Source organism: Phaenicophaeus curvirostris, chromosome 2 (assembly GCF_032191515.1).
Source record: "Phaenicophaeus curvirostris isolate KB17595 chromosome 2, BPBGC_Pcur_1.0, whole genome shotgun sequence".
NCBI lineage: Eukaryota > Metazoa > Chordata > Aves > Cuculiformes > Cuculidae > Phaenicophaeus > Phaenicophaeus curvirostris.
This window is the reverse complement of record NC_091393.1, coordinates 74,985,300-75,010,919: the sequence shown is the minus strand read 5'-3', so window position 1 is coordinate 75,010,919 and position 25,620 is coordinate 74,985,300. Positions and strand designations below refer to the sequence as shown.

General features: G+C 46.6%; 1 protein-coding gene and 2 long non-coding RNA genes across 4 annotated transcripts; 2 read left to right on the top strand and 1 right to left on the bottom strand.

The window, feature by feature from the left end:
- Positions 1-1,375: 1,375 nt before the first annotated feature.
- LOC138717497 (uncharacterized) lies at positions 1,376-2,400 on the top strand. The gene is made up of 3 exons (XR_011336876.1): positions 1,376-1,555; positions 1,645-1,788; positions 2,308-2,400. It is a non-coding gene; the product is annotated as an uncharacterized lncRNA (long non-coding RNA).
- A 9,359-nt stretch (positions 2,401-11,759) lies between these two features.
- Positions 11,760-22,209, top strand: LOC138718222 (epoxide hydrolase 1-like). 2 transcript variants are annotated; one of them, XM_069852564.1, is made up of 10 exons: positions 11,760-11,913; positions 13,278-13,301; positions 14,843-15,056; positions 15,838-16,018; positions 16,797-17,027; positions 17,531-17,660; positions 18,615-18,829; positions 19,949-20,057; positions 20,387-20,512; positions 21,350-21,515. In XM_069852564.1, the coding sequence occupies exons 1-10, from the start codon at positions 11,885-11,887 to the stop codon at positions 21,477-21,479; spliced, it is 1,389 nt and encodes a 462-aa protein (XP_069708665.1). In that variant the 5' UTR covers positions 11,760-11,884; the 3' UTR covers positions 21,480-21,515. The 2 variants fall into 2 exon arrangements, with proteins under 2 accessions (XP_069708665.1, XP_069708664.1); XM_069852563.1 differs by lacking the exon at positions 21,350-21,515 and adding an exon at positions 21,859-22,209 and having other exon boundaries at positions 11,762-11,913.
- A 2,352-nt stretch (positions 22,210-24,561) lies between these two features.
- LOC138718245 (uncharacterized) lies at positions 24,562-25,470 on the bottom strand. The gene is made up of 3 exons (XR_011337028.1): positions 25,134-25,470; positions 24,816-24,960; positions 24,562-24,724 (listed from the first exon to the last, which is right to left on the bottom strand). It is a non-coding gene; the product is annotated as an uncharacterized lncRNA (long non-coding RNA).
- Positions 25,471-25,620: the final 150 nt, after the last annotated feature.

The following is a 25,620-nucleotide window of genomic DNA, read 5'->3' as shown; positions in this document are numbered from 1 at the left end:
GCTGTCCTCTATAAAATGGTTTTCAGAAATTGCTGCTTATCTAATAACAGGTATTAACACACCATAGGCTTTTTTTCGTAGTCCTGATGCAGCATCTTCAGCAGTTAGTTATGATTTGAGATTCTGTTTTAATTACTTGGACAGGTAATTGATAAAACTTATTATTTGTAATGTGCTTATAAAAAGTGCTGTTTGTATACAGAGATTTGATTAACCTAGGAAAGAGGGAATTACTCCTTTTAAAACACTCCCTTTGTTCTGTATGGCTAACTGAATAGGATCTCTGATACATGTCCAGTATCAACTATGTCATTAGTAACTCATGCAAGTTCGTTTAACTGACATTCACCTTTACTTTAATAAACTTTTGAATAGTTGTTTTGCAAGAACATATGTATTTATCTTAAGTAGCCCGGTCTTCAACCCTTACAGAAAACACTGGCCCACCTCCATCATCAAGGAACAATGAAAGTAGCACCGTGGCTACAGATGAGGATTATTCAATCACTCGTTTGCCAAGGACAGCATAGGCAAGCCCGCAAATACCTACAGAATGTGAAGCCATCCATGTCAACGTGTAGCAAAGCGCAGCTTTGCCTCAGTGTGTTGTTGTCTAATAGGTAAAGAAATATCTCCCCCCATTTTGACATTCAAATATTGCATAAAGTGGAGAACAAATAATTTAAATCACAATCCCCTAAACTTCCTTTAAACTTGGAATACAATAATGTTGGGGCGTCATTTTGGTTATACTATTACTATATGTTTACCTATCAAAAAAAATGAATTACAGGTGCGTGGTGGAGGCTTGGGCTCTTTTGCGGCAACATGCCACCGAGGTAAATAGAGAAGAGCTCTTAAAACACGTTTACGAAAGGTGCCAGGAGATGGGACTCGTGGAAGACTTACTGAAGCTTCCTTTCACCAACACTGAACTAGTGAGTCTAGACAGAAAAAATCTTTATCGTCTCAGTGGAAAGAGAAGAGGCAGATTCGTAACAGGCTTTTGAAATGTGTTATTTCTCATAGGAGTGCTTGAAGTCATATTTACGGACCAGGGCTAGAATACCAACCCATGCAATTCTTTCAGTCCGCAACCAGCAGAGTGCCTGCTATTGGCCAGCAGACCAGCGGAATCAATCAATGAAGGTTCATCTTATGGTGAGTGTAAAAGTTCTGTCAAGTGCGCAAGGTTCTGCACAGTGGTTTGCACAGTTCTCAGTAAAGATCATGCTTTGGGTTTTGTACCATTCCTGGAAATATTAGGAATAAGTTTCTACACTTCCAGTTACAGCTGGACCTAGAAGTTTAACAGCATCCTTCCCAAAGCCAAAGCTGCTCTGTAAAGGTATAATTTGTTACAGACCAATTGTAATTAGGTTTTTCTTCATGCTTTTCATTCATCAGAATTATGGTGTTTCTCGGTGTAGAGAGGGAGGAGCTCCAAGAAATTCTGTGTTTGAGCACTGTGGGAAAGTCCTCCCTCACATTCAAAGAAAGCTGGCGGTGGAGAAGGCCAAGCCATACCACTTGTGTTCATCAGTCTTTAAAGAAGGTAATGTTTGTGGGGTGGAACGTAGTGGAAAACGAACCATCACTTTGATGACACAAGGCTGACATATTTTCCCCCCTCTTCATTTACAGCCCCAACACCAAAGCCATTACCAACTATAGTAAAACAATCCAAAGTAAACGTATGTACCATAGGAAGTGTCATCACTAAGTTATTATCGGCACGAGGAATACATGTATAGGAAGGAAACAGAAAACCGGTTTATCACAATATAGGTAAGCAGCTTTTTAACAAAGATTAGTCTTGAGCTACATGTTTGGAGAAAGAAAAATCCACTGGAACTGTGTGAGTGTTTTGAGGGAAGGGGCAGCAGAATAAAGACCTGTTTGGCTTTTCTCATTTATAATACTTAACATTTAAGAATCAATGCACCATAAGTCATGTTTGGAGAGAGAGTTTTCCTGCTATGATAATCTTATTATTGCAAATAGATGTATTTACGTTATGGTAAGTATATTTACAGAATTTAAGATAGATTAAACTAAAACTATGATTTCCACCAAGCTGTTGGTGGACAGATTATTTTGACAGACTTGATTATGTGACCAAATAGGAACCTTTTATGACTTCCAGCCCGTTTCTGCCTCATTTCTACTGGTTTACTTAAAACCAGGCAGAACTATAAAGAGCCAAAACCTGATAATTTTCCTGCAGGTGGTATGGTCAAGTAGAATTCTGATATGGTTGGACTTCAGGGGAATGAAAGCCTGTTAACATTTTCCTTTGAATTCTAGAGCTCCAGAGCCACCAGCCATGAGAAGTCCTCCCCTGGATATGGAGTGGTCTGACCTTTGTTACGACAGAAGCTACAAGATATTCGTTAAAATCTTCAGTATAGAGTAGAGTTATAGCATTAATAAAAATGTTTTTTCTCCTACGTGTGTGTGTGCCTGTGTCTATGCTTTCTGTGCTTTCCAAGTGTTCCGCAACACTGCCAGTCACAGTCATGCTGACAAACCTTGCTCTTTGTGCTCTCTCTTCTCTCCTTATCGGGAACAGCTCAGGGCAGGCAAGCTAGCAAGGGTGAGGATCTACACACCTTTCAGACAACAGCACAGAGTCACCAGATCTTCATAATGACCCGGGGTTGGGGAACTGGTGCTGGCGGCAGAAAGACAGAAGTCTTGCTCAAGCTCTGAGAAACACAAACTCCTCATTTATTTCACTTAGGGGCATTAAGGCTTTGACAGTAAGATCAGCACAAAGTACTGGCAGCTTTCCCAAACAGGCAGGAGGACTAACTAGTGGTTTCTTCTGCTAAGACCCCTGTTACCCAAGGCCTGCCTGCCTTTAAAACTTGGGAATGGGGAGAAATTAGAAGGCTGTGGTTGTGAATCAGGCGCTTTAGTGGTTAAGCAGTAACTTAGAGGGAAGAGATTAAACAAAATTCCAGAACTAGCACCCAAGAAGTCAGTCATTTACCATGATTGTGAATTAAAACTCGGTACTCCTCATGGGTGTGCTCACTATAGGCAAAGGGTATTTTTAAGTCATTTTCTGTTTCTCCTGGCAACAATAGCACAGTGAAACTATTTCAGGATTAGGCTTTTACAGCCAAAAGAGTTTATTTATTGTAGTTAGAACCAGGAGAGGTGTTCATTCAGACACTTATGTTTTTACTTCAATCCTCAGGCCTTTGAATAGTGGAGAACTCAACACCACATTTGTTGAGGCGATCAATCAGTTTTGTTTTAGAGAAGGCAGCTCCTGGAGAACACACGCTACCTCTGTCAATGAAAATCAGAAGAGGAAAACAGTAGTAGTAGTGTGGCTGAGAGACACCTTGCTTTGTAGTCAAAGGTGAGTTTCCCTGCCCAGGAAAGAAAAATCACTTTGTCCCACAGGAGGGCACAGGAGGAACTTGTCAGTCTGGTTGTATTCAGAGGTGCATTACGAGATCCATCCTATGAGTACATCCTTTCAAACTCAAAGTAAAATGATGAATAAACGGCTTTAAATCAGTTTGTGTTGAACTACATTCCTTGCACAGCCATGTGGGTGAAGTAACACGGAACTGCACGGGGTTAGGAGATCTGCATTTTCAGAGATAGGTAACAAATGACTCTCCCGAGAGGAGAGGTAAACTGGATGAGTCTACAAAGAAAAGGACTCCTATTTGTATGCCTAATCCCTTGGAGAATTCTGCTTAGCAGCGTTTTCCTGCGCAGCCTCTCTTACAGTCATCTGCCCACCAGCAGCTGTTGGAGGTGCTTGGTTTGGAATACTGCTCTCCCAGCCGCTTCCCTAAGTTCATGCTGAGCACTTGTGGATCTCACTTTATCCCCCAGGAAGCCGTATCCTTCCTAACGGAGTTTAAACTCCTTAGAAATGCTATTGGTTTTCTCTTTTGTTTTCACTGAACGGAGCCACAGGTTACGTTTGCTTTGTGAACAAGTACGTAGAGCTGTACTTTGAACACCAACAAGACTGAATAGACTTTGACAAGTCTTCTGCACCTTTTTGGCCACCAGCTACCTTGTGTGAATTACAGCTTCCAGACAAAAGGGACCCTTGAATATATTTCTCTAAAGCAAAGAACTGCTTGGATTTCTTTTTAAACTATTTAAACTATCTTTTGTAATGGGTGTAAATGTTTATAGAGTTCAATGTGGTTCAGTCTCATTTGCAAATCTGCCTTGCACCTACTGCTTCATTACCTGGAATCAGCAGTTAGACCAGGGTCCCTGGAGAAGTTCTCCTTGTAGAAGCGCATTGAGGGCACAATGGAGGATGTCACCCAATAAATCATCACATTGGTCAAAAGCTCATCAAGAGAGTACTTGCTGTTGAGACACAAAGAGAAGGACATTTCCTGGGAAGCTCTTTCTCAATCCACTCCAGGGGGCTCATGACCTGAAGAACAAATCTTCCTCTTGTTCTCCACGCGTTTTCAAGCAGCAAATGAAATCGGCACCCTTGTGTCCAGAGCAAAACTGCCTGCTGCTTGAAGCAGCCATTTGCATGCGGTCTGCTCTAAGTTTAATTGACTACTTTTCACCGTCATCCTTAAAATTCAGCTTTGACTGCCCTGTCTTTTCCCTATCTCCTCATTAGTTAGTATTACCCAATATTTTAATGAGTCTTCTTGTGGAAGAGCATCTTTTTTTCTTACCTTTCCAAGCCTCCATCATCTTTCTGCAAAAACAATCTGTCTGTCCACGTAGAGAATTTCTCCAAAACGTATGCAGCAAGCCCCACGGGAGAGTCATTCAGTCCACAGCCTAGTTCAGGAGAGGAAAGGGAGAGCTCTTGCAGTGAACTAGCACTGCAGTACTTCAGGGGAAGTTCAGCTGTGTGGAATTTCAGGTGGAACTGACAGCACTCCAATCTCAGGTAATTCCTATACAGAAGAAGCTTGGAGGGAAGGAAGTCCTGTTGTCTTCTTGGTCATGCGTGGCAGAAAGAGAAAATTTGGGTGCCAGTGGATTACGCCCTTGGGAAGCACTAACACCATAAACACAGTGGGTACACCGCATATTGTATCTGTGTTCTTACCTGTGAGACAGGGACAGGAGTGACTTCAGCAGTGATAGAGGCTTGCCTTGGGAAAACCCCTGTGCCGTACCCCCGGCTGGAGTTTTACAGGATACTCAATATTGATACCTCTCAAGTGTAGTTCAGCGTGACTTTAGCACCGAGGGTCTTTGTAGAAGATCACAGAACAACCAACCAGGTTGGAAGAGACCCACCGGATCACCGAGTCCAACCGTTCCTACCAAACACTAAACCATATCCCTCAGCACCTCGTCCACCCGTGCCTTAAACACCTCCAGGGAAGGTGACTCAACCACCTCCCTGGGCAGCCTGTTCCAGTGCCCAATGACCCTTTCTGCAAAGAATTTTTTCCTAACGTCTAGCCTAAACCTCCCCTGGCGGAGCTTGAGGCCATTCCCTCTTGTCCTGTCCCCTGTCACTTGGGAGAAGAAGCCAGCACCCTCCTCTCTACAACGTCCTTTCAGGTAGTTATAGAGAGCAATGAGGTCACCCCTCAGCCTCCTCTTCTCCAGGCTAAACAACCCCAGCTCTCTCAGCCGCTCCTCATAAGGCCTGTTCTCCAGCCCTTTCACCAGCTTTGTTGCGCTTCTCTGGACTCTCTCCAGAGCCTCAACATCCTTCTTGTGGTGAGGGGCCCAGAACTGAACACAGGATTCGAGGAGCGGTCTCACCAGTGCCGAGTACAGAGGGAGGATAACCTCCCTGGACCTGCTGGTCACGCCGTTTCTGATACAAGCCAAGATGCCATTGGCCTTCTTGGCCACCTGGGCACACTGCTGGCTCATATTCAGTCGGCTGTCAACCAACACACCCAGGTCCCTCTCCTCCAGGCAGCTTTCTAGACAGACTTCTCCCAGTCTGTAGCACTGCATAGGGTTGTTGTGCCCCAAGTGCAGGACCCGGCATTTGGCCTTGTTAAACCTCATGCCATTGGACTCTGCCCAGCGGTCCAGCCTGTTCAGATCCTTTTGCAGAGCCTCCCGACCCTCCAGCAGATCGACACTTCCACCCAGCTTAGTGTCGTCCGCAAACTTGCTAAGGGTGCACTCGATGCCTTCATCCAGATCATTGATGAAGACATTGAACAGGGCTGGACCCAGCACTGAGCCCTGGGGAACCCCACTTGTCACTGGCCTCCAGCTGGAGTTAACTCCATTTACCACCACTCTCTGGGCCCGGCCATCCAACCAGTTTTCCACCCAGGAGAGTGTGCGCCTGTCCAGGCCAGAGGCTGACAGTTTCTGAAGCAGAACGCTGTGAGAAACTGTGTCAAAGGCTTTGCTGAAGTCCAGGAAGACCACATCCACAGCCTTTCCCTCATCCAGTAGCCGGGTCACTTTGTCATAGAAGGCGATCAGGTTAGTCTGGCAAGACCTGCCTTTTGTGAACCCATGTTGACTGGGCCTGATCACCCGGTTCTCTTGCATGTGCTTCATGATAGCACTCAAGATCACCTGTTCCATGACTTTCCCTGGCACTGAGGTCAGACTGACAGGCCTGTAGTTTCCTGGGTCCTCCCTGCGGCCCTTTTTGTAGATGGGCACAACATCAGCCAGCCTCCAGTCCAGTGGGACTTCCCCAGTCTTCCAGGACTGTTGGAAGATGATGGAAAGGGGTTTGGCCAGCACATCCGCCAGCTCCTTCAGTACCCTAGGGTGAATCCCGTCCGGCCCCATAGACTTGTGGCTGTCCAGTCGGGCTAGCAAGTCTCTGACCACCTCCTCTTGGATCATGGGAGCCTCATTATGCTCCTCTAGCTCCTGGGTTTGTACACAGACGGAACGACCCTCCTTACGACTAAAGACTGAGGCAAAGAAGGCATTAAGTACCTCAGCCTTTTCCTCATCCCCTGTTACTGTTGTTCCTTCTGTGTCCAATAGGGACTGTATGGTCTCCCTAGTCCGCCTTTTATTATTTATATATTTGTAGAAAGATTTTTTGTTATCTTTCACTGACTTGGCCAATCCAATTTCTAGCTGAGCCTTAGCCCTTCTGATTTTTTCCCTACACAATCTCACTTCCCTCCTGTAGTCCACCCAAGAGGCCTGTCCCTTCTTCCAGAGCCCATAAACATTTCTCTTCTTCTTGATATCCCTCAAGATCTCTCTATTCAACCAAGCTGGCTTTCTCCCCTGCCGGCTTTTTTTCCGGACCACGGGGATGGCTTTCTCCTGAGCTGCTAGGACCACCCCTTTGAAGAGCTCCCAGCCCTCCTGGGCTCCCTTGCCCTTGAGTACTGTCTCCCATGAGACTTCACCAACCAGCCTGCTGAAGAGATCAAAGTCTGCCCTCTGAAATTTAATGTTACCGTCTTGCTAACCACCCTCTTCACTTCACCTAGAACAGAAAATTTTATAATCTCATGGTCGCTTAGTCCTAGGCGTCCACCTACCGCCACATCCCCTACAAGGCCTTCTCTGTTCACCAACAGGAAGTCCAGGAGGGCACCTTCCCTGGTTGGTTCATTCACCAACTGTGCAAGGAAGTTGTCTCCCACGCACTCCAGGAACCTCCTAGACTGCTTCCTTTCTGCTGTGTTGTACACCCAGCAGATATCAGGCAGATTGAAGTCTCCCACCAGAACGAGAGGCATCGATCTAGAGATTGACCGCAGCTGTTTATAGAAGAGCTCATCAGCTGCTTCTCCTTGGTTGGGTGGTCTGTAACAGACTCCCATCACAAAATCTACCTTCTGGTGGGCTCCTCTGATTTTGACCCACAGGCACTCAACCTCCTCATCTCCACAATCCATCTCAGTGATGTCCAAGTCCTCCCTTACAAAGAGGGCTACCCCACCTCCTCTCCTACCCTTCCTGTCCCGCCTGAAAAGCTTATACCCCACCATAGCCGTACTCCAGTTATATGAGTCGTCCCACCACGTTTCCGTGATGGCAACGACATCATAGGCCCCTTGCCCTACGACAGCTTCCAGCTCTTCCTTCTTATTTCCCATGCTGCGTGCATTGGTGTAAATGCACTTCAGCTGAGCTGCCGAGCCTTCAGCCCTCCTAGAGGGAACAGGGCTCGTTCCCAACTGCCTGGTAACTGGAGTAGTTGACACCATAGTGCCTGCATCTCCCTTAACACCCCGAGGTGTGTTCTCCCCCACTTTCTGTGCGGTGAGGTACTGGTGGTCCTCACCCGCGCACCCTCTCCCAATCACCAATTCTCCACATCCAGGCTCATTCCTGTCTAGCCTGGGCTCAACCCCCTCCCCCTTCACATCTAGTTTAAAGCTCGATTTATGAGCTTGGCTAGGTTTCTGGCAAGGGCTTTAGCCCCCCTAGGAGACCCATGTGTCCCGCCCTTAGCGAGAAAGCCTGGGGGTGCGTGAGCCCCCCCATGATCAAAAAAGCCAAAGCCCCTCTCCTCGCACCAGGCTCGGAGCCAGGTATTAATCGAATTCTTCATCCTGGCTTCCCCCTCCTCTCTATTTAGCATTGGGATGGAGCAGAATACTACTTGTGCCCCAGAGCCCTCCATCACTTTCCCAATTGCCCTGAAGCCATTCTTGATGGCTTTGGCCTTTTTGTTTGTTAGGTCATCATTACCAGTTTGGACTACTATCAAAGGATAGTAGTCTGTCTCGTGAACCAGGGAAGGAAGTTTTCTAGCTACCTCCTTCCCTGATGCACCCGGTAAGCAGCAGACCTCTCTGTGGAGCGGGTCCGGTCTGCAAATGGGTCCCTCCGTTCCTTTTAGGAGGGAGTCCCCTACAACAATCACCCTCCTCTTCTTCTTGATGGAGGATGTTTTTATCTTTTTCTGAGAATGGTGCAGCCTAGGGAAGGATTCTAGGCTGTGGGAGCCACCATCCTCATCCTCAGGGCTGGATTCCACCTGCAGCACCTGGTACTTGTTCGCCAGGGGGATCTGGGGCTTTGCTGTCTGGGTGAGGGGAGTAGGTTTCCTTCCTCTGGCAGGAACTTGCTGCCATTCCCCATCTCTTGTTCCCCCAACCCTGCAGTTTGCAGGTGGATGATGTTCGGACACTCCAGCCCCAGCAGGCTGCTGAGTTTGTGAGAGGGCCCTGCTCCACTGGTCAATCTCCCTCTCACACTCCCTGATGGTCCTCAGTCTCTTCACCTCCTCTCTTAGCTCCTTCACCATGTGAAGGAGTTCCCCCACTCGAGTGCAGCTTTCACAAGTGGGGCCAGGACCAGAGGCACGAGCCGGTGTGGGAGGGGGGCACTGCCTGCAGCCCAGGGTCTGGGTAGCTGCATGCACCCACTGTGGCTCCGTCTGGGTGGCAGCATCCACCCTGCCTGCTGCAGCACACGGAGCAGCTTTAACCTGCTGCCGGGTGGCCACCATGGTCTTCAGTGTCTTCTGCCTATTCCCTAGGTCCTCTCTGCGCCCTGCCTTCTCGCCCTGCCCGCTCGAACTGCCGCTCAGATGATGCACAATGTGGTCTCAGCTCAATAGCGGACATAGCTAACGCAAAGTAAGTTTCTGCATGTGCAATAATGGCACAACCATTTCCCTGCGCTGGCAGGCCTGGAGACGCTTGCACAGATGGGAGACGTGTAAGTGGTTTGACCAGCAATGGTTGGGCAGGCTAAAACGTGCCAGCTGGAGGTGAGCATTTTGGGGGCTGAAAGCTCCCTCTGAACCGCTGTGTTCAACATCCCTGATTCAATGCTCAGAAATACCGGTCTCATTTGGAACTCTTCACTCATCCAGCCAGTACCACACCTTGGGTACCACATCTGGTGGTGAGTGAAAATCTTTTACCCTTGCTTTAAACCTGCCTCTTGGGAACTAAATTGGTCATGTTGATATTGCTTTAGGCTGAGTAGGGAATCAATTTCCTTACGCCCCCAAATCCATTTTCTACATTTCATAGTTCTGGTGTGCTACAAAATCCCCACTCCTCTTGTTCCTAGATTACGTGCAGAGCTTGTACAGAAGCTGCTCGTTCGTTTCAGACTTCCTTGTCTCCCCTTCCTGTACTCTTGTGATTCTAAAACATGTGCCTGAAACAGGGGAGCAGGGGGGCAATGGATTCTGAACATAATGGATTTTATGCTGTCTTAATCCCTTTCCTTTAACAGCTTGTGAGATTCTCTTAAACTCTGAGCCGTCTGAGGTTTCACAGAGCTATGCAGGACTCTCAGACGCTCTCATATGGCAGCAGCCCAACTAAAGCCCATTGTGATTTTCTTCCTGTACTGCAATTGCTTTGGACTTTGCTGACATCAGTTTTTATTGGCCAGTTTAATCAAGCGGTTTTGCAGCTCTCTGCAGTGATCGTTAGAGTAAACCAAACCCTGGCTAGCTATCGAGTTTTCACTTAATCATTAACTTCCATCTGCAGAGAAGTTAGGATCATGTTGAAATGTACAGCTGCTAGCACAGATTTTTGTCATACTCTCCCTCCCCTGGAACTTGCTTCCTTATTGCTGTGCTTGGATCCTCACGGTAACTAGTTATTAATCCATTAACTTAATCCTTCTCTTAAGACAGCTTTGTTTCTATGGTCTCCCCATCTACACCAGTGCGAGACAGCTCTTCTCTCTTTCCCGAGGATGGATTATTTCAGGAAAGGAATACCCCACAATCCTCGCTAGCGGGAACTGATGCAAAGAATTCATTCCACTTCTCTGAGATGGCCACAGCTTTCTTCACACTCCTTACCTACTGGCCACACGAACTATGTCAGGCTTCTGGCTTTTCAGGTGCTAGGGCTTAGGCCATTTAAAAGGCTTGGGCAAGTGATATTTGTTGTCTCCATCTTTTTCTAAGCTGTTCCTCTTTACTTCCTTCTGCACAGTGCTTGTCTCTTGCATTCAGTCACCATAAACCATTGCTTCTCAAACACCTGGTTTCCGGATGTTGCCTACCCATGCTGGGAGCCCTGGCTCTTGCTTTTGTGTCACTCTAGGTAATAGAATGTGTGGGATATTTTCAGCACAGGTGGTATGCCTAATGCTTGAAAAGCAACTCTGCATACAGTGACCTGAGGTTCTCAGCTGAGCCTGAGTCAATCAGTTGTCCTTGCAGCCCAGGTGAACTGCATATGGGACTATACAGGAAGCACATTAGCCATCAGGCTGAGCAAAGTGATGCTTCACTCTCTTTAACACTTGTCAGACCATCACTGGGTTGCCACGTCCAGTTTTAGACTTGCTGGCAGACGAACAATTGGAATCAGCTCACCCTTGGTGGTGGAGGGTCACCAAGCTGCCAGGGGACTGGAGCACATCACAGGGGGAGAGACAGAGAGACATGAGCTTGTTCAGCCTGGGAAAGAGAAGGCAGAGAGGGATGTAATTGCTGTTTACAGCTACCTGGAGAGTGTAGGAAAAAATGGACCAGACTCGTCTTGGAGGAGCAACTGTTGAAGGACAAAAGGCAACGGAGGCAAATTGCAACAGGGGAAACTCTGGTTAGCTATGAGGAACAATTAGTTCACCATAGAGGTATTCAGACACTGGGACAGGCGCCCAGAGAGGATGTTACATCTCCATCCTTGGAGGCATTAAAATTTTGACTTTGCTCTTTCAGGTGCTGTTCTGACACGGGGGAAGCAAAAACATAAAAGGGGGACCTCCAGGCAGTGTCTGCAGAGTTGCTTTTTAGCACTTGGCATCCTGCCTGTGCTGTTGTACGAGGCTGTTCTCTCCCCATGGAGGACTTTGCTTTTGCCTCTGTTGAACTCCCTTGGCAGCTGCCCCCTTAGGCGATAGGTGGCACTGATGGATGATGCAGCTTGCCTTGCCTCGAAGAGAAAGCGTCACTGCCAAAGAGAAAGCCAGCAGAGGAGACACCTGAGTTGCTTTGTTCAGAGCAGCGGCCAGGCAAGGAGAAGCAGACATGTGGCAGGAGTTACTTCCAAACACCTGGTGAGATCTCCTCAGAACGGGGCGCAGGGACTCCAAATGGGGCTCTCTGGGGCTGGAGCAGGAGACAGTCTTTGTGGGATTATCAGGCCATCAGAGGGTGGGAGCATGAGGCTGAGTTCTCCTGAGCATGAGTAGGGAGGAGGTTTTGTTAGACTGAGCTTTGTTTTGTGTCATTTAAAGAGCTGTTTCTGGGACATGCTTGCTTGCTTGCTCTGTAAGCAGTACTGAGTTTGTGCTATTGTCAGAATAACCGTTTTCATGCCTCTGACTCACTAAACTGGGATAGAAGTGCAGGGGGATGATAATGTTTCCTGTTGCATAAACTGCTCAGTCTCCAGGGACGTGGAGGCTGACGCTGTTTCCTCTTATGAGTCCTGTTCTTCCTTGTCTGGGAGTGGTTGAAGTAGATGCCTCCTTAAAAATCACACATGGGCTGCCTTATATATTGTTACCAAATTGCCTTGGACACTTCTGGGGTCTCCAGTACAGGCACTTTTTTCTGCATCACAAGTATCAGGGGAAACTATACCGAATAAAAAGAAACAGCCAGCAGGCTTGGTTTTTCATGTTGGTGTTTTTTCCTCTTCTTTTGGCTCAAAGTATCATGACTATGACACCAAATGGCTCCCTAATCTAGCTGCCTTCCACAAGCAGAGCAACAAGACTTTCTCTTGCTGCTTCTAATTTTGCTAGTTTTCAGACTGCTTGCTTTTCTTGCAAGAGAATCTACCAATCTGAAAGAGAACCAAGGAGGGTGTTTTCTTTTTCTTGCAGCCAGATGAGACCTAAAAGCTTGGTATCCATTCAGGGGTAGTTAGACATAGCAAAGGTATAGCAGCTCATTGAGCTCTGAACAGGGCAAGGTTCCACAAGCCTCTCCTCCTGCCAGCCCTGCAGCACCACCAGTGCCACGTGACTGGCAGCAGAATAACTCTTGATACCTAAATTGCACTGCCAAGTCTGTGCACCTATTGCTACACGGCAGTCAAAATAAGCTAGTTCCTTGGCTGAAGTAGCACAGCCGCTGGAAGGATGGAACATCACAAGGACACCTACCCGGTTGTTTAGTGCCTTCTATCTGCACTGTGTCAAAGGAAGTGATATTATGCCACCAAGCTATTGAGCTGAAACACATTCCAGGAACACTGTTTCCTTGTGCAGAGGCAGTGCTCTGAGCCCCTCTCTTTCTGTCCCATTCAAAAAGTAGGAAAAAGAATGTTCCTAGGTGGCTAAATGGCTTGTGATCCCATGGCTGGGCAGTAAACGGTGCCGGCAGGTGATCTTGTTTGCATCCCTGAGGGCTGGTACCATTCAGACAACACTACCAGATTATAAGGATCTATTTTTCTTCTTCCCTCTTGTAGGGAGAACATCTTGTCCCGCATCAGGTGAGTGAAATATGCTCTGGGCTGAGCCTTCAACTTTTTATTAGCATTCTGGCTGGGGCTCAGCATAGTCCCTTCCCTACATTGTATGATGATAACAACAAATCTTCATAGTCCCCTTTGCAGCCCCCTGCAATAGCCGCAGACACCTCTACCAGTGCGCAAGGGAAGCTGGAGAGCTTGAGGCATGAGTCAGAGGTACAGGAAGGTGCACTCCATTTGGAACTGATTGCTCAAGCATTTCAACAGAATCACAGAATCACAGAACAACCAGGTTGGAAGAGACCCACCGGATCATCGAGTCCAACCGTTCCCATCAAACACTAAACCATATCCCTCAGCACCTCATCCACCCGTGCCTTAAACACGTCCAGGGAAGGTGACTCAACCACCTCCCTGGGCAGCCTGTTCCAGTGCCCAATGACCCTTTCTGTAAAGAATTTTTTCCTAACGTCTAGCCTATACCTCCCCTGGCAGAGCTTGAGGCCATTCCCTCTTGTCCTGCTATACAGCTATCTATGATTAGCCACGGCTAGTTAATAACTCATCTGTTCATGTCCAGGCCCACAAATGGAAGGTTTCAATGTACAAGGAACCAAGGTTAGGCCAACAAGGATAAAATCATGTCTATTTTAGTTTAATGAATTCCATTTCTATTGTTGCTGAGTTTTATTTGGACAGTCAGATGGATAGCTGGACTTTGGGGCTGCCTTCAGAAGGGTTTCCTGCAGTGCAGCAGCTTGGGCTCCCTCCATGAGCCTCTCTGGCTGTAACATCATTGCAGAAAATGGTAAGAGCAACATTCTACGCTCTTCTAAGCTTGACTGCCAAATTGTTCAAAGCTTTGTTGGTGGTAACTTGTTTAAATATCACAGTTTTGAATCCTGTTGCCTGTCTGCTAAAACCAGCTCTGGTGTCTTGTTTCCCACACTAAAAGGAAGTCTGAAATTCTGCTGTCTAGAACAGAATCAGGGGCACCAGGCGGACAGGCTGAGACCCTTAGTCACGGAGAGCTACAGCAGAGGACCAGTGTGCCCTAAAAGATGGTTGAATCTGTAGGAGAGCTTTGTATAGAGCACTGTCAAGAAGGGCATGTCTAATACACCCAGTTCACTCCAGCAGCTGAAGACCCTTGTCTTTGCTCCTACTCCTCAGCCCGTTCTGTCTGTACAATTTTTATTGCTGGAGGAGTCCGGATGCTACTATCGAATTCACTCCAGTACCTACCTCGGCCCATATCCTATAGACCCCTGCCCTCCAGAACACTCTGGCTCACAAGGAGAGGGCCAAGGAAGCCTTGTGATTGCCAAGTCCTGAGCAGCAAAGACTTGAGGTCCTGAAGAAGCATTGGTAGGTATAACCCTGGCCCAAATCTTGCCTGTACTCTTAAAAAATAACAGAAACCCCCAGCCCTTGCTTACTCCATGGGATTTGTAGGGATTTGTTACTGTCCAGGCCCAACTGATGTGAGTACAAATTTCAGCATAGTCCCTTTTCCCTTGACACTTCTGTTGTTGAACGTCAACAATTTTATGCCTCCCTAGGTCTTTTGAATGTTCTCAGAAGAATGCAGCCCTGGTCCCTGCAGCTGCCCTGGGGCTTGGAGGGATACTGGTTTTCTGGCTGAGGTCTAGACACAAGATCCAGACTATTGAAATGGGTGATGGATGGTGGGGCTCAGGTGAAAGACCCTTAAAAGGGAAAGAAGATGAAAGTATCCGTCCCTTCAAGATTGAAACATCTGACAAAGAAATTGAGGTACTGATGGCTGGGATGTAGGGAGGAGCAGGAAGCTGCAAGGTGGAACTAGTCCATCACCCACCTTGCTGCTTTAAGTTGACATCTTGGAGGTGGTAGCAGTGGATTTATATACGCCAGTGCAGCTACCTAGCACCATTAAGTGATACTCTGGCTCACCACCCTTTCCAAATGGGATTTGAGCTCAGATTCATTGCTATGTCCCATAAAGACTTTCTGAGACTTGAGACCTTCCATGCAACCTGGGGCTGCTCCTGCAAAAAGGTGGTGCTTTGAGCAGCAGATTTTGACAGCAGATGGTGGAGCCAGGTGAGAGTGTTGTATGACAGCATTGGCACCAGTGGGGCAGTACTGAGGGAAGGGCTGGAGGGGTGAAGAGGGAAGGGGTCTTGGTTGAGTCACAGCACCTCTATGTGTCTGGCCTTAATGTTCTGGCCAACCAGCAGTCAGCAGCCCAGGCTGAGCATCTTAGTCTTCTTCCAGCCAGCATTGCTGGCAAGTTCCTAATGTCAAAACCCCTAAAGAGAGTTAGCAGCAAGGCAAGAGTAGGATCCAGTACTCCTGAGCACCCTAGAGGAACTGGTAGACTGCAGAAAAATATCTTCTCCATATAAACTATTCAGGGGGTCATGCAGAGTATATCACTGCTTCAGGAGCGCTCGTGGTGTCCCAGGTAGCGGTATGAAAGCTGGCAGAGCCAGGAAAGCCCCTCTCTGCCCACCCTGGTGTAGGGAACGTGTCGGCCGCTGGCCAGCCTCCCAAGAAAGGCTCCCCTCCACAGGACCTGCACCGCCGCCTGGAGCAGGCACGCTACACGCCACCGCTGGAAGGGGCTGCCTTCCACTACGGCTTCAACTCCAGCTGCCTGCGGAAGGTGGTGGCCTACTGGAGGAACCAGTTTGACTGGCACAAACAAGTGGAAGTCCTGAACAAATACCCACATTTCCAAACAACCATTGAAGGTGAGGGGTATTTGTGGCCTGAGTAGGTCTTGCTCTGAAATGCATGGAGAGAAGGGGGCATTTAAAAGGTTACAATATTTAAGACAACTGTATACATAACAGCTCGGAGTGAAATATAGCTAGTGGAGGCTATATTAATAATATACTCCATCCTATGGATGGTGGCCGTTAGATAGTGGCAATAAGGTTAGGCCTGCTTCAAGACGGCCTTCGTCTGGCTCTGAATCTGTACTGCCTCATGATGAGATTTTTCTTCTGCTATTGCCTTGAAGCCACCTTTGAAAACTGCAAACTTACCCAGACTCTGAGGCTACAGTTTCCACCACCACCACCCAATTTAACCAGGTGGCATCAGCCACACTTTGGATAAAAGGTCTGCAGGTTAAACTTCTATCTTGCATGCACTTTTTCATATCTCTCTTTATCCCGCACATAGTTTGTGATTTTGCCGTATTTTCACCTGTGTCTTACCTGCATTACACTATTCATTTAAGTGCAGCCCTACTTACATACTGTGAGACCAGTTTCTCAGGAGATGGATGCTCAGTCTCCTGTGACCCCACTGTCTGAGGCTAGGATCAATACCTGTGTTTGTATGAAAAAGATGAGACATAGACTAGGCATCCCTTTTCAGCTAGACATCTCTTTGCCTTGTTTTGATTGTGTAACTTCTGTAATGAATGCTAATTAGAATTTTGCCACCCTCCCTGTTCAGAGTCCAGGGCAGAGACTGTGATGGGACCAGAGCATTAATTTATCTGTCTTGGATGTGCGGCAGGGATTGATATCCATTTTATCCACGTGAAGCCCTCCTATGTCCCTCACGGTCGAGCTGTTCAACCTCTGCTGATGGTCCATGGCTGGCCTGGCTCCTTCTACGAGTTCTACAAGATCATCCCTCTGCTCACGGAGCCAGCCAGGCATGGCTTGGATGGGGGTGATGTGGTGTTTGAGGTCATCTGCCCATCCATCCCAGGCTACGGCTTCTCAGAGGCTCCGCACCAGAAAGGTAAGCGATGAAAAGGCTTTGATGGAATTGCAAGGTTTTTGTAGTAACACCTCAGTCACCCCCAGGACCCCAGGGCACTGCAGATTTGGAATGCAGATGCTTGTCTCTGCACTAACACCCATGTGGCTGAGGCTCTGGGGCTGGCTGTGGAGATTTTGAAAGCAACGGCGGCAGGAAGCCCAGGTCTGGTTTTGGCTCTCTCGACTTCCCACTGAATTCCATCACCTTATGTTTGCTCAATTGCCATGAGTGAGACATTCTATTACCTAGAGTGACATAAAAGCAAGAGCCAGGCCTCCCAGCATGGGTATGCAACATCCAGAAACTAGGTGGTGTTTTAGCATTTAATGAAAGGTGGGCACTGCAGCCAAGCTTAGGTCAAGGAAACCACTGTGCCTTGACATACTGGCACAGCCATGTGCCTCTGCCAGGCCAGTGTCTTTGGCCAAGTTATGAAGGCTAAGACAAACAGGTCTCCTGCCAGTGTTTCTCTTTACCTGCAGGCTTTGACAGCATAGCCGCTGCGCGGATATTTCATAAGCTGATGAACAGATTGGGCTTCAAGCAATACTACTTACAGGGAGGAGACTGGGGCTCACGTATTACCACAAACATGGCCCAGATGCTGCCACAGTGAGTAGCAAAAGGCATCAGCGCAGAAAAGCTGCCTCCTCTTCTTACCTTGCCTTCTGACCCAGCAGTCCTGGGCCGGCCTTCTGTTTGCCCTCGCTCTCATCCCGTTCCGTTTTGTTTCCTTCTGGGACAACCACAACCCTGGGCATGCATTTGTATTCATCCGCTTTGCATTGATGTCAGCCCACTTCTCGTGCTTCCTGAATTCCAGTGCTGTTGGGCTTCTCTTTCACAAGCTGTGGAAGTACACATTGCTGCATTTTCAGTTGAGACAGATCATTATTCTAAATGGGGAAGGAGAGAGACTTAACATCAGCAGGGAGAGAATGAAGGAGCTCAACCTTTCAGCAGCTGAATAGCACCATGAAATATAGGACCTACCTATCCAAAATGCAAAGTTGAGACTGATTGGAAAAGAAGCACGACCCCTTCCTTAGAAATGGCATCACAGCACATGATTTAGCATTTAATGAAGGGTGGGCACCGCAGCAAAGCTTGGGTCAAGGAACAGATAAAGGTGGAAAGCTCTTAAAGCAGGTAGATTGTAGGCTGAGCAGCTCAATCTTCCTGATCGCAGTTGTACTTCAGAGAACTCAGAGCATTGTGGTCACATGTGACCTGCTCAAGCATTTCAGAAAATACCGGATGCAGCCTGTTACCTACAGCACAGAGCGGCTGAAAAGCAACAGCCAGCACTCCCATCAGGGCTACGGCACATCCAGAAACTGAGTGCCTAAAGATAGCGTTGCACCAGTGGTACTGCTGGATGGAGATAGCGTCAGCTCTACCATTTCTAACTCCCATCATTACTTTCAGTCAACCATGGCAATCCTGAAGGGCTTTATGTATTTTGCTCAGTGAATTTCTATCACAGCTCTGGTCAAACTTATTTTCCAGAAAACCTGGAGACAGAAAATTGCTGATGTAACCGTCTCTTCATTAACTTAACTTTAGATCGGTGAAGGGGCTGCATCTGAACCTCATCTTCATCGGCAGACTAGGTTTGAGAAGAATCATTTCTGTGATGCTTGGGGCTTACATCCCATGGCTTGTAGGTCTCACGAGGGAAGATGTTCGACGTGTGTACCCTTTCATCCAGAAGAGTATCTACAACCTTCTGCAAGAGTCAGGATACTTACATATCCAAGCCACAAAACCAGACACTGCAGGTAATGAACCATCTCTATATCACTATGAACATGGTATATTAACTGCTATAGTCTGTAAAAACTGAGAGTTGAAGACAGGCCAATGGTGTTTGACAAGCAATGGGCTCTGGTGAACAAACGCAAGAGACAAGAACTGTGGGGAAGGAAGTTAAAAGGAACAGCTTAGAAAAAGATGGAGACAACAAATATCACTTGCCCAAGCCTTTTAAATGGCCTAAGCCCTAGCACCTGAAAGCCAGAAGCCTGACATAGTTAGTGTGGCCAGTAAGTAAGGAGTGTGAAGAAAGCTGTGGCCATCTCAGAGAAGTGGAATGAATTCTTTGCGTCAGTTCCCGCTAGCGAGGACTGTGGGGTATTCCTTTCCTGAAATAATTCATCCTGGGGAAAGAGAGAAGAGCTGTCTCGCACTGGTGTAGATGTGGAGACCATAGAAACAAAGCTGTCTTAAGAGAAGGATTAAGTTAATGGATTAATAACTAGTTACCGTGAGGATCCAAGCACAGCAATAAGGAAGCAAGTTCCAGGGGAGGGAGAGTATGACAAAAATCTGTGCTAGCAGCTGTACATTTCAACATGATCCTAACTTCTCTGCAGATGGAAGTTAATGATTAAGTGAAAACTCGATAGCTAGCCAGGGTTTGGTTTACTCTAACGATCACTGCAGAGAGCTGCAAAACCGCTTGATTAAACTGGCCAATAAAAACTGATGTCAGCAAAGTCCAAAGCAATTGCAGTACAGGAAGAAAATCACAATGGGCTTTAGTTGGGCTGCTGCCATATGGGAGCGTCTGTGAGTCCTGCATAGCTGGACTAAAGCTGAAGTCACTCCTGTCCCTGTCTCACAGGTAAGAACACAGATACAATATGCGGCGTACCCACTGTGTTTATGGTGTTAGTGCTTCCCAAGGGCATAATCCACTGGCACCCAAATTTTCTCTTTCTGCCACGCATGACCAAGAAGACAACAGGACTTCCTTCCCTCCAAGCTTCTTCTGTATAGGAATTACCTGAGATTGGGGTGCTGTCAGTTCCACCTGAAATTCCACACAGCTGAACTTCCCCTGAAGTACTGCAGTGCTAGGACACTGCAAGAGCTCTCCCTTTCCTCTCCTGAGCTAGGCTGTGGACTGAATGACTCTCCCGTGGGGCTTGCTGCATACGTTTTGGAGAAATTCTCTACGTGGACAGACAGATCATTTCTGCAGAAAGATGATGGAGGCTTGGAAAGGTAAGGAAAAAAGATGCTCTTCCACAAGAAGACTCATTAAAATAGTGGGTAATACTAACTAATGAGGAGACAGGGAAAAGACAGGGCAGTCAAAGCTGAATTTTAAGGATGACAGTGAAAAGTAGTCAATTAAACTTAGAGCAGACCGCATGCAAATGGCTGCTTCAAGCAGCAGGCAGTTTTGCTCTGGACACGAGGGTGCCAATTTCATTTGCTGCTTGAAAACGCGTGGAGAACAAGAGGAAGATTTGTTCTTCAGGCCATGAGCCCCCTGGAGTGGATTGAGAAAGAGCTTCCCAGGAAATGTCCTTCTCTTTGTGTCTCAACAGCAAGTACTCTCTTGATGAGCTTTTGACCAATGTGATGATTTATTGGGTGACATCCTCCATTGTGCCCTCAATGCGCTTCTACAAGGAGAACTTCTCCAGGGACCCTGGTCTAACTGCTGATTCCAGGTAATGAAGCAGTAGGTGCAAGGCAGATTTGCAAATGAGACTGAACCACATTGAACTCTATAAACATTTACACCCATTACAAAAGATAGTTTAAATAGTTTAAAAAGAAATCCAAGCAGTTCTTTGCTTTAGAGAAATATATTCAAGGGTCCCTTTTGTCTGGAAGCTGTAATTCACACAAGGTAGCTGGTGGCCAAAAAGGTGCAGAAGACTTGTCAAAGTCTATTCAGTCTTGTTGGTGTTCAAAGTGCAGCTCTACGTAGTTGTTCACAAAGCAAACGTAACCTGTGGCTCCGTTCAGTGAAAACAAAAGAGAAAACCAATAGCATTTCTAAGGAGTTTAAACTCCGTTAGGAAGGATACGGCTTCCTGGGGGATAAAGTGAGATCCACAAGTGCTCGGCATGAACTTAGGGAAGCGGCTGGGAGAGCAGTATTCCAAACCAAGCACCTCCAACAGCTGCTGGTGGGCAGATGACTGTAAGAGATGCTGCACAGGAAAATGCTGCTAAGCAGAATTCTCCAAGGGATTAGGCATACAAATAGGAGTCCTTTTCTTTGTAGACTCATCCAGTTTACCTCTCCTCTTGGGAGAGTCATTTGTTTACACTGGTACCATGAATTCTAAAGGGAACGGGAGGCAGCTCATTTCTGACTTTCAGCAAGAGGGGTGGCACCTTATCTGGAATCATCGAAGGGTTTGGGGGAGAAGGGACCTTCAAGATCATCCAGTGCCAACCCTCCATGCCACCTATCACAAGACTAGAGAACAAGGCAAGCTGGAATATCTGCAACAGTTCGAGACTGAACTGTGTGCAAAGTTGGCTCTACTTTACAGGTCTTGGGGTGTGACGTTCTTGAACCAAGGAGATCCTTGCACAAGTGCAGCTCTTCAGCAGAGCACAGACCACAAAATGGGTTGCTGTGGCAAAACTTCTCCAGCTGATTGTGGCATTACCAAAGTCTGAATGTTTCATAGAATCATTGAATCGCAGAATCATTAAACTCCGTTAGAATCATAGAATCACTAGGTTGGAAAAGACCCACCGGATCATTGAGTCCAACCATTCCTATCAAACACTAAACCATGCCCCTCAGCACCTCATCCACCCGTCCTTTAAACACCTCTAGGGAAGGTGACTCAACTACCTCTCTGGGCAGCCTGTTCCAGTGCCCAATGACCAAAAACCTCCCCTGGTGGAGTTTGAGGCCATTCCCTCTTGTCCTATCCCCTGTCACTTGGGAGAAGAGACCAGCTCCCTCCTCTCTATAACCTCCTTTCTATAACCTCCTTTCTACAGACTTTCCCCAACACTTTAAAAAATGTAGTTAACTGGTGTCTTCTAGGGTTGGAGTGTATGTTCCCACAGGGATTGCAGCTTTTCCTCAGGAGCTAGCACATACACCACGTACCTGGGCAAAGGAGACCTTCAAGAACATTGTGACTTACTCTTACATGCCACGGGGAGGGCATTTTGCTGCCTTTGAGGAACCAGAGCTTCTGGCACGAGACATCATGCACTTTGTCAGAAAGGTGGAACAGCTGTGAACCTGCACTTTAAATACACATATGGAATGGAAGCGAGTTCTTCTGCCACCAGCAGAACCTTTAGGTTGAGGGATTAAATAAAAACAATGTCATCACATACAGTAGCAATTATTTTATTTGGATAAGTGTTATAATACTAAACTTGTTAAACTCAAAAGCTCTGCATAACAACCAAAAAGCATCTTGTCTTCTTTGGGACAAATTTGGGACAATACTCTGGCATTCCAGCTACTGGACATGACGAGGGAACGAATAGGAAGTGCTGGGAAATAACTGGCTCCGAAACGGGTGTGAGGAGCAAACATTTGGGTTCTTTGATTGTGGGTTGACAGGAAAATCACCAGGCTTGTTATCCAAGGATGGGGTCCACCTGTCCCCAAGAGCCAAAAGAATACTAGCCAGGAAGGTAGCAGGGCTCATTAATAGACCTTTAAACTAGATGTGAAGGGGAGGGGGACAAGACCAGGCTAGACTGAAAAAATCTTGGGAATGTCGCTCCTGTTTCTGAGGGGTGGTGTGGGGGAAAGGACCTTGGTCTGCCACCTCACAGGAAGTGAGGAATAGCACTTAAATGTGCTGTTCTAACTGCAGGGGGGTTAGAGAATTCAGTGAGTAGTCACTTAGGAATTAAGACTGTTCCCCTTAGGAGCGTAGCAGGAACAACAGTCCAGGTGAAGCTCATCTACAGCAATGCATGCAATGTGGGCAATAAACAAGAGGAGCTAGAAGTTACTGTAAGGCAGGAGGACTGCGATATAATTGCTGTAAAAGCCTAATCCTGAAATAGTTTCACTGTGCTATTGTTGGCAGGAGAAACAGAAGAGAAATTGACTTAAAAATACCTTTTGCCTATAGTGAGCACACACATGCAGAGTACCAAGTTTTAATTCACAGTCATGGTAAATGAGTGACTTCTTGGGTACTAGTTTTAGAATTTTGTTTAATCTCTTTCCTCTAAGTTACTGCTTAGCCACTAAAGCGCCTGCTTCACAAGCACAGCCTTCTGACTTCTCCCCATTCCCCAAGTATTAAAGGCAGGCAGGCCTTGGGTAACAGGGGCCTTAGCGGAAGAAACCACCAGTTAGTCCTCCTGCCTGTCCGGGAGAGGTGCCGGTACTTTGCACTGATCTTACTGTCAAAGCCTTAATGCCTCTAAGAGAAATAAATGAGGAGTTTGTGTTTCTCAGAGCTTAAGCAAGACTTCTGTCTTTCTGCTGCCAGCACCACTCCCCCAGCCCTGGGTCATTATGAAGATCTGGTGACTCTGTGCTGTTGTCTGAAAGGTGTGTAGACCCTCACCCTTGCTAGCTTGCCTGCCCTGAGCTGTTCCCGATAAGGAGAGAAGAGAGAGCACAAAGAGCAGGGTTTGTCAGCATGACCGTGACTGGCAGTGTTGCGGAACACTTGGAAAGCACAGAAAGCATAGACACAGGCACACACACACGTAGGAGAAACAACATTTTTATTAATGCTATAACTCTACTCTATACTGAAGATTTTAATGAATATTTTGTAGCATCTGTTGTAACAAAGATGTTACACAACTCCATATCCGGGGTAGGACTTCTCATGGCTGGTGGTTCTGGAGCTCTAGAATTCAAAGGAAAACATTAACAGGCTTTCATTCCCCTGAAGTCCAACCACATGAGAATTCTACTTTACTTGACCATACCATCTCCAGGAAAATTATCAGGTTTTGGCTCTTTATAGTTCTGCCTAGTTTTAAGTAAACAAGGAGAAATGAGGCAGAAACTGGGCTGGAAATAGTAAAAGGTTCCTATTTGGTCACACAATCCAGTCTGTCAAAATAGTCTGTCCACCAACAGCTTGGTGGAAATCATAGTTTTCGTTTCATCTATCTTACATTCTGTAAATATACTTACCATAATGTAAATACATCTATTTGCAATAATAAGATTATCATAGCAGGAAAACTCTCTCTCCAAACATGACTAATGGTGTATTGATTCTTAAATGTTAAGTATTATAAAAGAGAAAAGCCAAACATGTCTTTATTCTGCTGTCCCTTCCCTCAAAACACTCACACAGTTCCAGTGGATTTTTCTTTCTCCAAACATGTAGCTCAAGACTAATCTTTGTTAAAAAGCTGCTTACCTATATTGTGATAAACCGGTTTTCTGTTTCCTTCCTATACATGTATTCCTCGTGCCGATAATAACTTAGTGATGACACTTCCTATGGTACATACGTTTACTTTGGATTGTTTTACTATAGTTGGTAATGGCTTTGGTGTTGGGGCTGTAAATGAAGAGGGGAGAAAATATGTCAGCCTTGTGTCATCAAAGTGATGGTTCGTTTTCCACTACGTTCCACCCCACAAACATTACCTTCTTTAAAGACTGATGAACACAAGTGGTATGGCTTGGCCTTCTCCACCGCCAGCTTTCTTTGAATGTAAGGGAGGACTTTCCCACAGTGTTCAAACACGGAATTTCTTGGAGCTCCTCCCTCTCTACACTGAGCAAACCAGTGTGCAGAACCTTGTGCACTTGACAGAACTTTTACACTCACCATAAGATGAACCTTCATTGATTGATTCCGCTGGTCTGCTGGCCAATAGCAGGCACTCTGCTGGTTGCGGACTGAAAGAATTGCATGGGTTGGTATTCTAGCCCTGGTCCGTAAATATGACTTCAAGCACTCCTATGAGAAATAACATATTTCAAAAGCCTGTTACAAATCTGCCTCTTCTCTTTCCACTGAGACGATAAAGATTTTTTCTGTCTAGACTCACTAGTTCAGTGTTGGTGAAAGGAAGCTTCAGTAAGTCTTCCACGAGTCCCATCTCCTGGCACCTTTCGTAAACGTGTTTTAAGAGCTCTTCTCTATTTACCTCGGTGGCATGTTGCCGCAAAAGAGCCCAAGCCTCCGCCACGCACCTGTAATTCATTTTTTTTGATAGGTAAGCATATAGTAATAGCATAACCAAAATGACGCCCCAACATTATTGTATTCCAAGTTTAAAGGAAGTTTAGCGGATTGTGATTTAAAGTATTCGTTCTCCACTTTATGCAATATTTGAATGTCAAAATGGGGGGAGATATTTCTTTACCTATTAGACAACAACACACTGAGGCAAAGCTGCGCTTCGCTACACGTTGACACGGATGGCTTCACATTCCGTAGGTATTTGCGGGCTTGCCTATGCTGTCCTTGGCAAACGAGTGATTGAATAATTCTCATCTGTAGCCACAGTGCTACTTCCATTGTTTCTTGATGACCGAGGTGGGCCAGTGATTTCTGTAAGGGTTGAAGACCGGGCTACTTAAGATAAATACATACGTTCTTGCAACACAACTATTCAAAAGTTTATTAAAGTAAAGGTGAATGTCAGTTAAACGAACTTGCATGAGTTACTAATGACATAGTTGATACTGGACATGTATCAGAGATCCTATTCACTTAGCCGTACAGAACAAAGGGAGTGTTTTAAAAGGAGTAATTCCCTCTTTCCTAGGTTAATCAAATCTCTGTATACAAACAGCACTTTTTATAAGCACATTACAAATAATAAGTTTTATCAATTACCTGTCCAAGTA

Bases quoted from the DNA above. Each gene is read 5' to 3' on its own strand.
- LOC138718222 (XM_069852563.1), top strand. From the start codon at position 11,885: ATGTGGCAGGAGTTACTTCCAAACACCTG. The intron at 11,914-13,277 runs GTGAGATCTCCT...TCCCTCTTGTAG, and splicing joins GAGTTACTTCCAAACACCTG to GGAGAACATCTTGTCCCGCA. The intron at 16,019-16,796 runs GTGAGGGGTATT...GATGTGCGGCAG, and splicing joins TTTCCAAACAACCATTGAAG to GGATTGATATCCATTTTATC.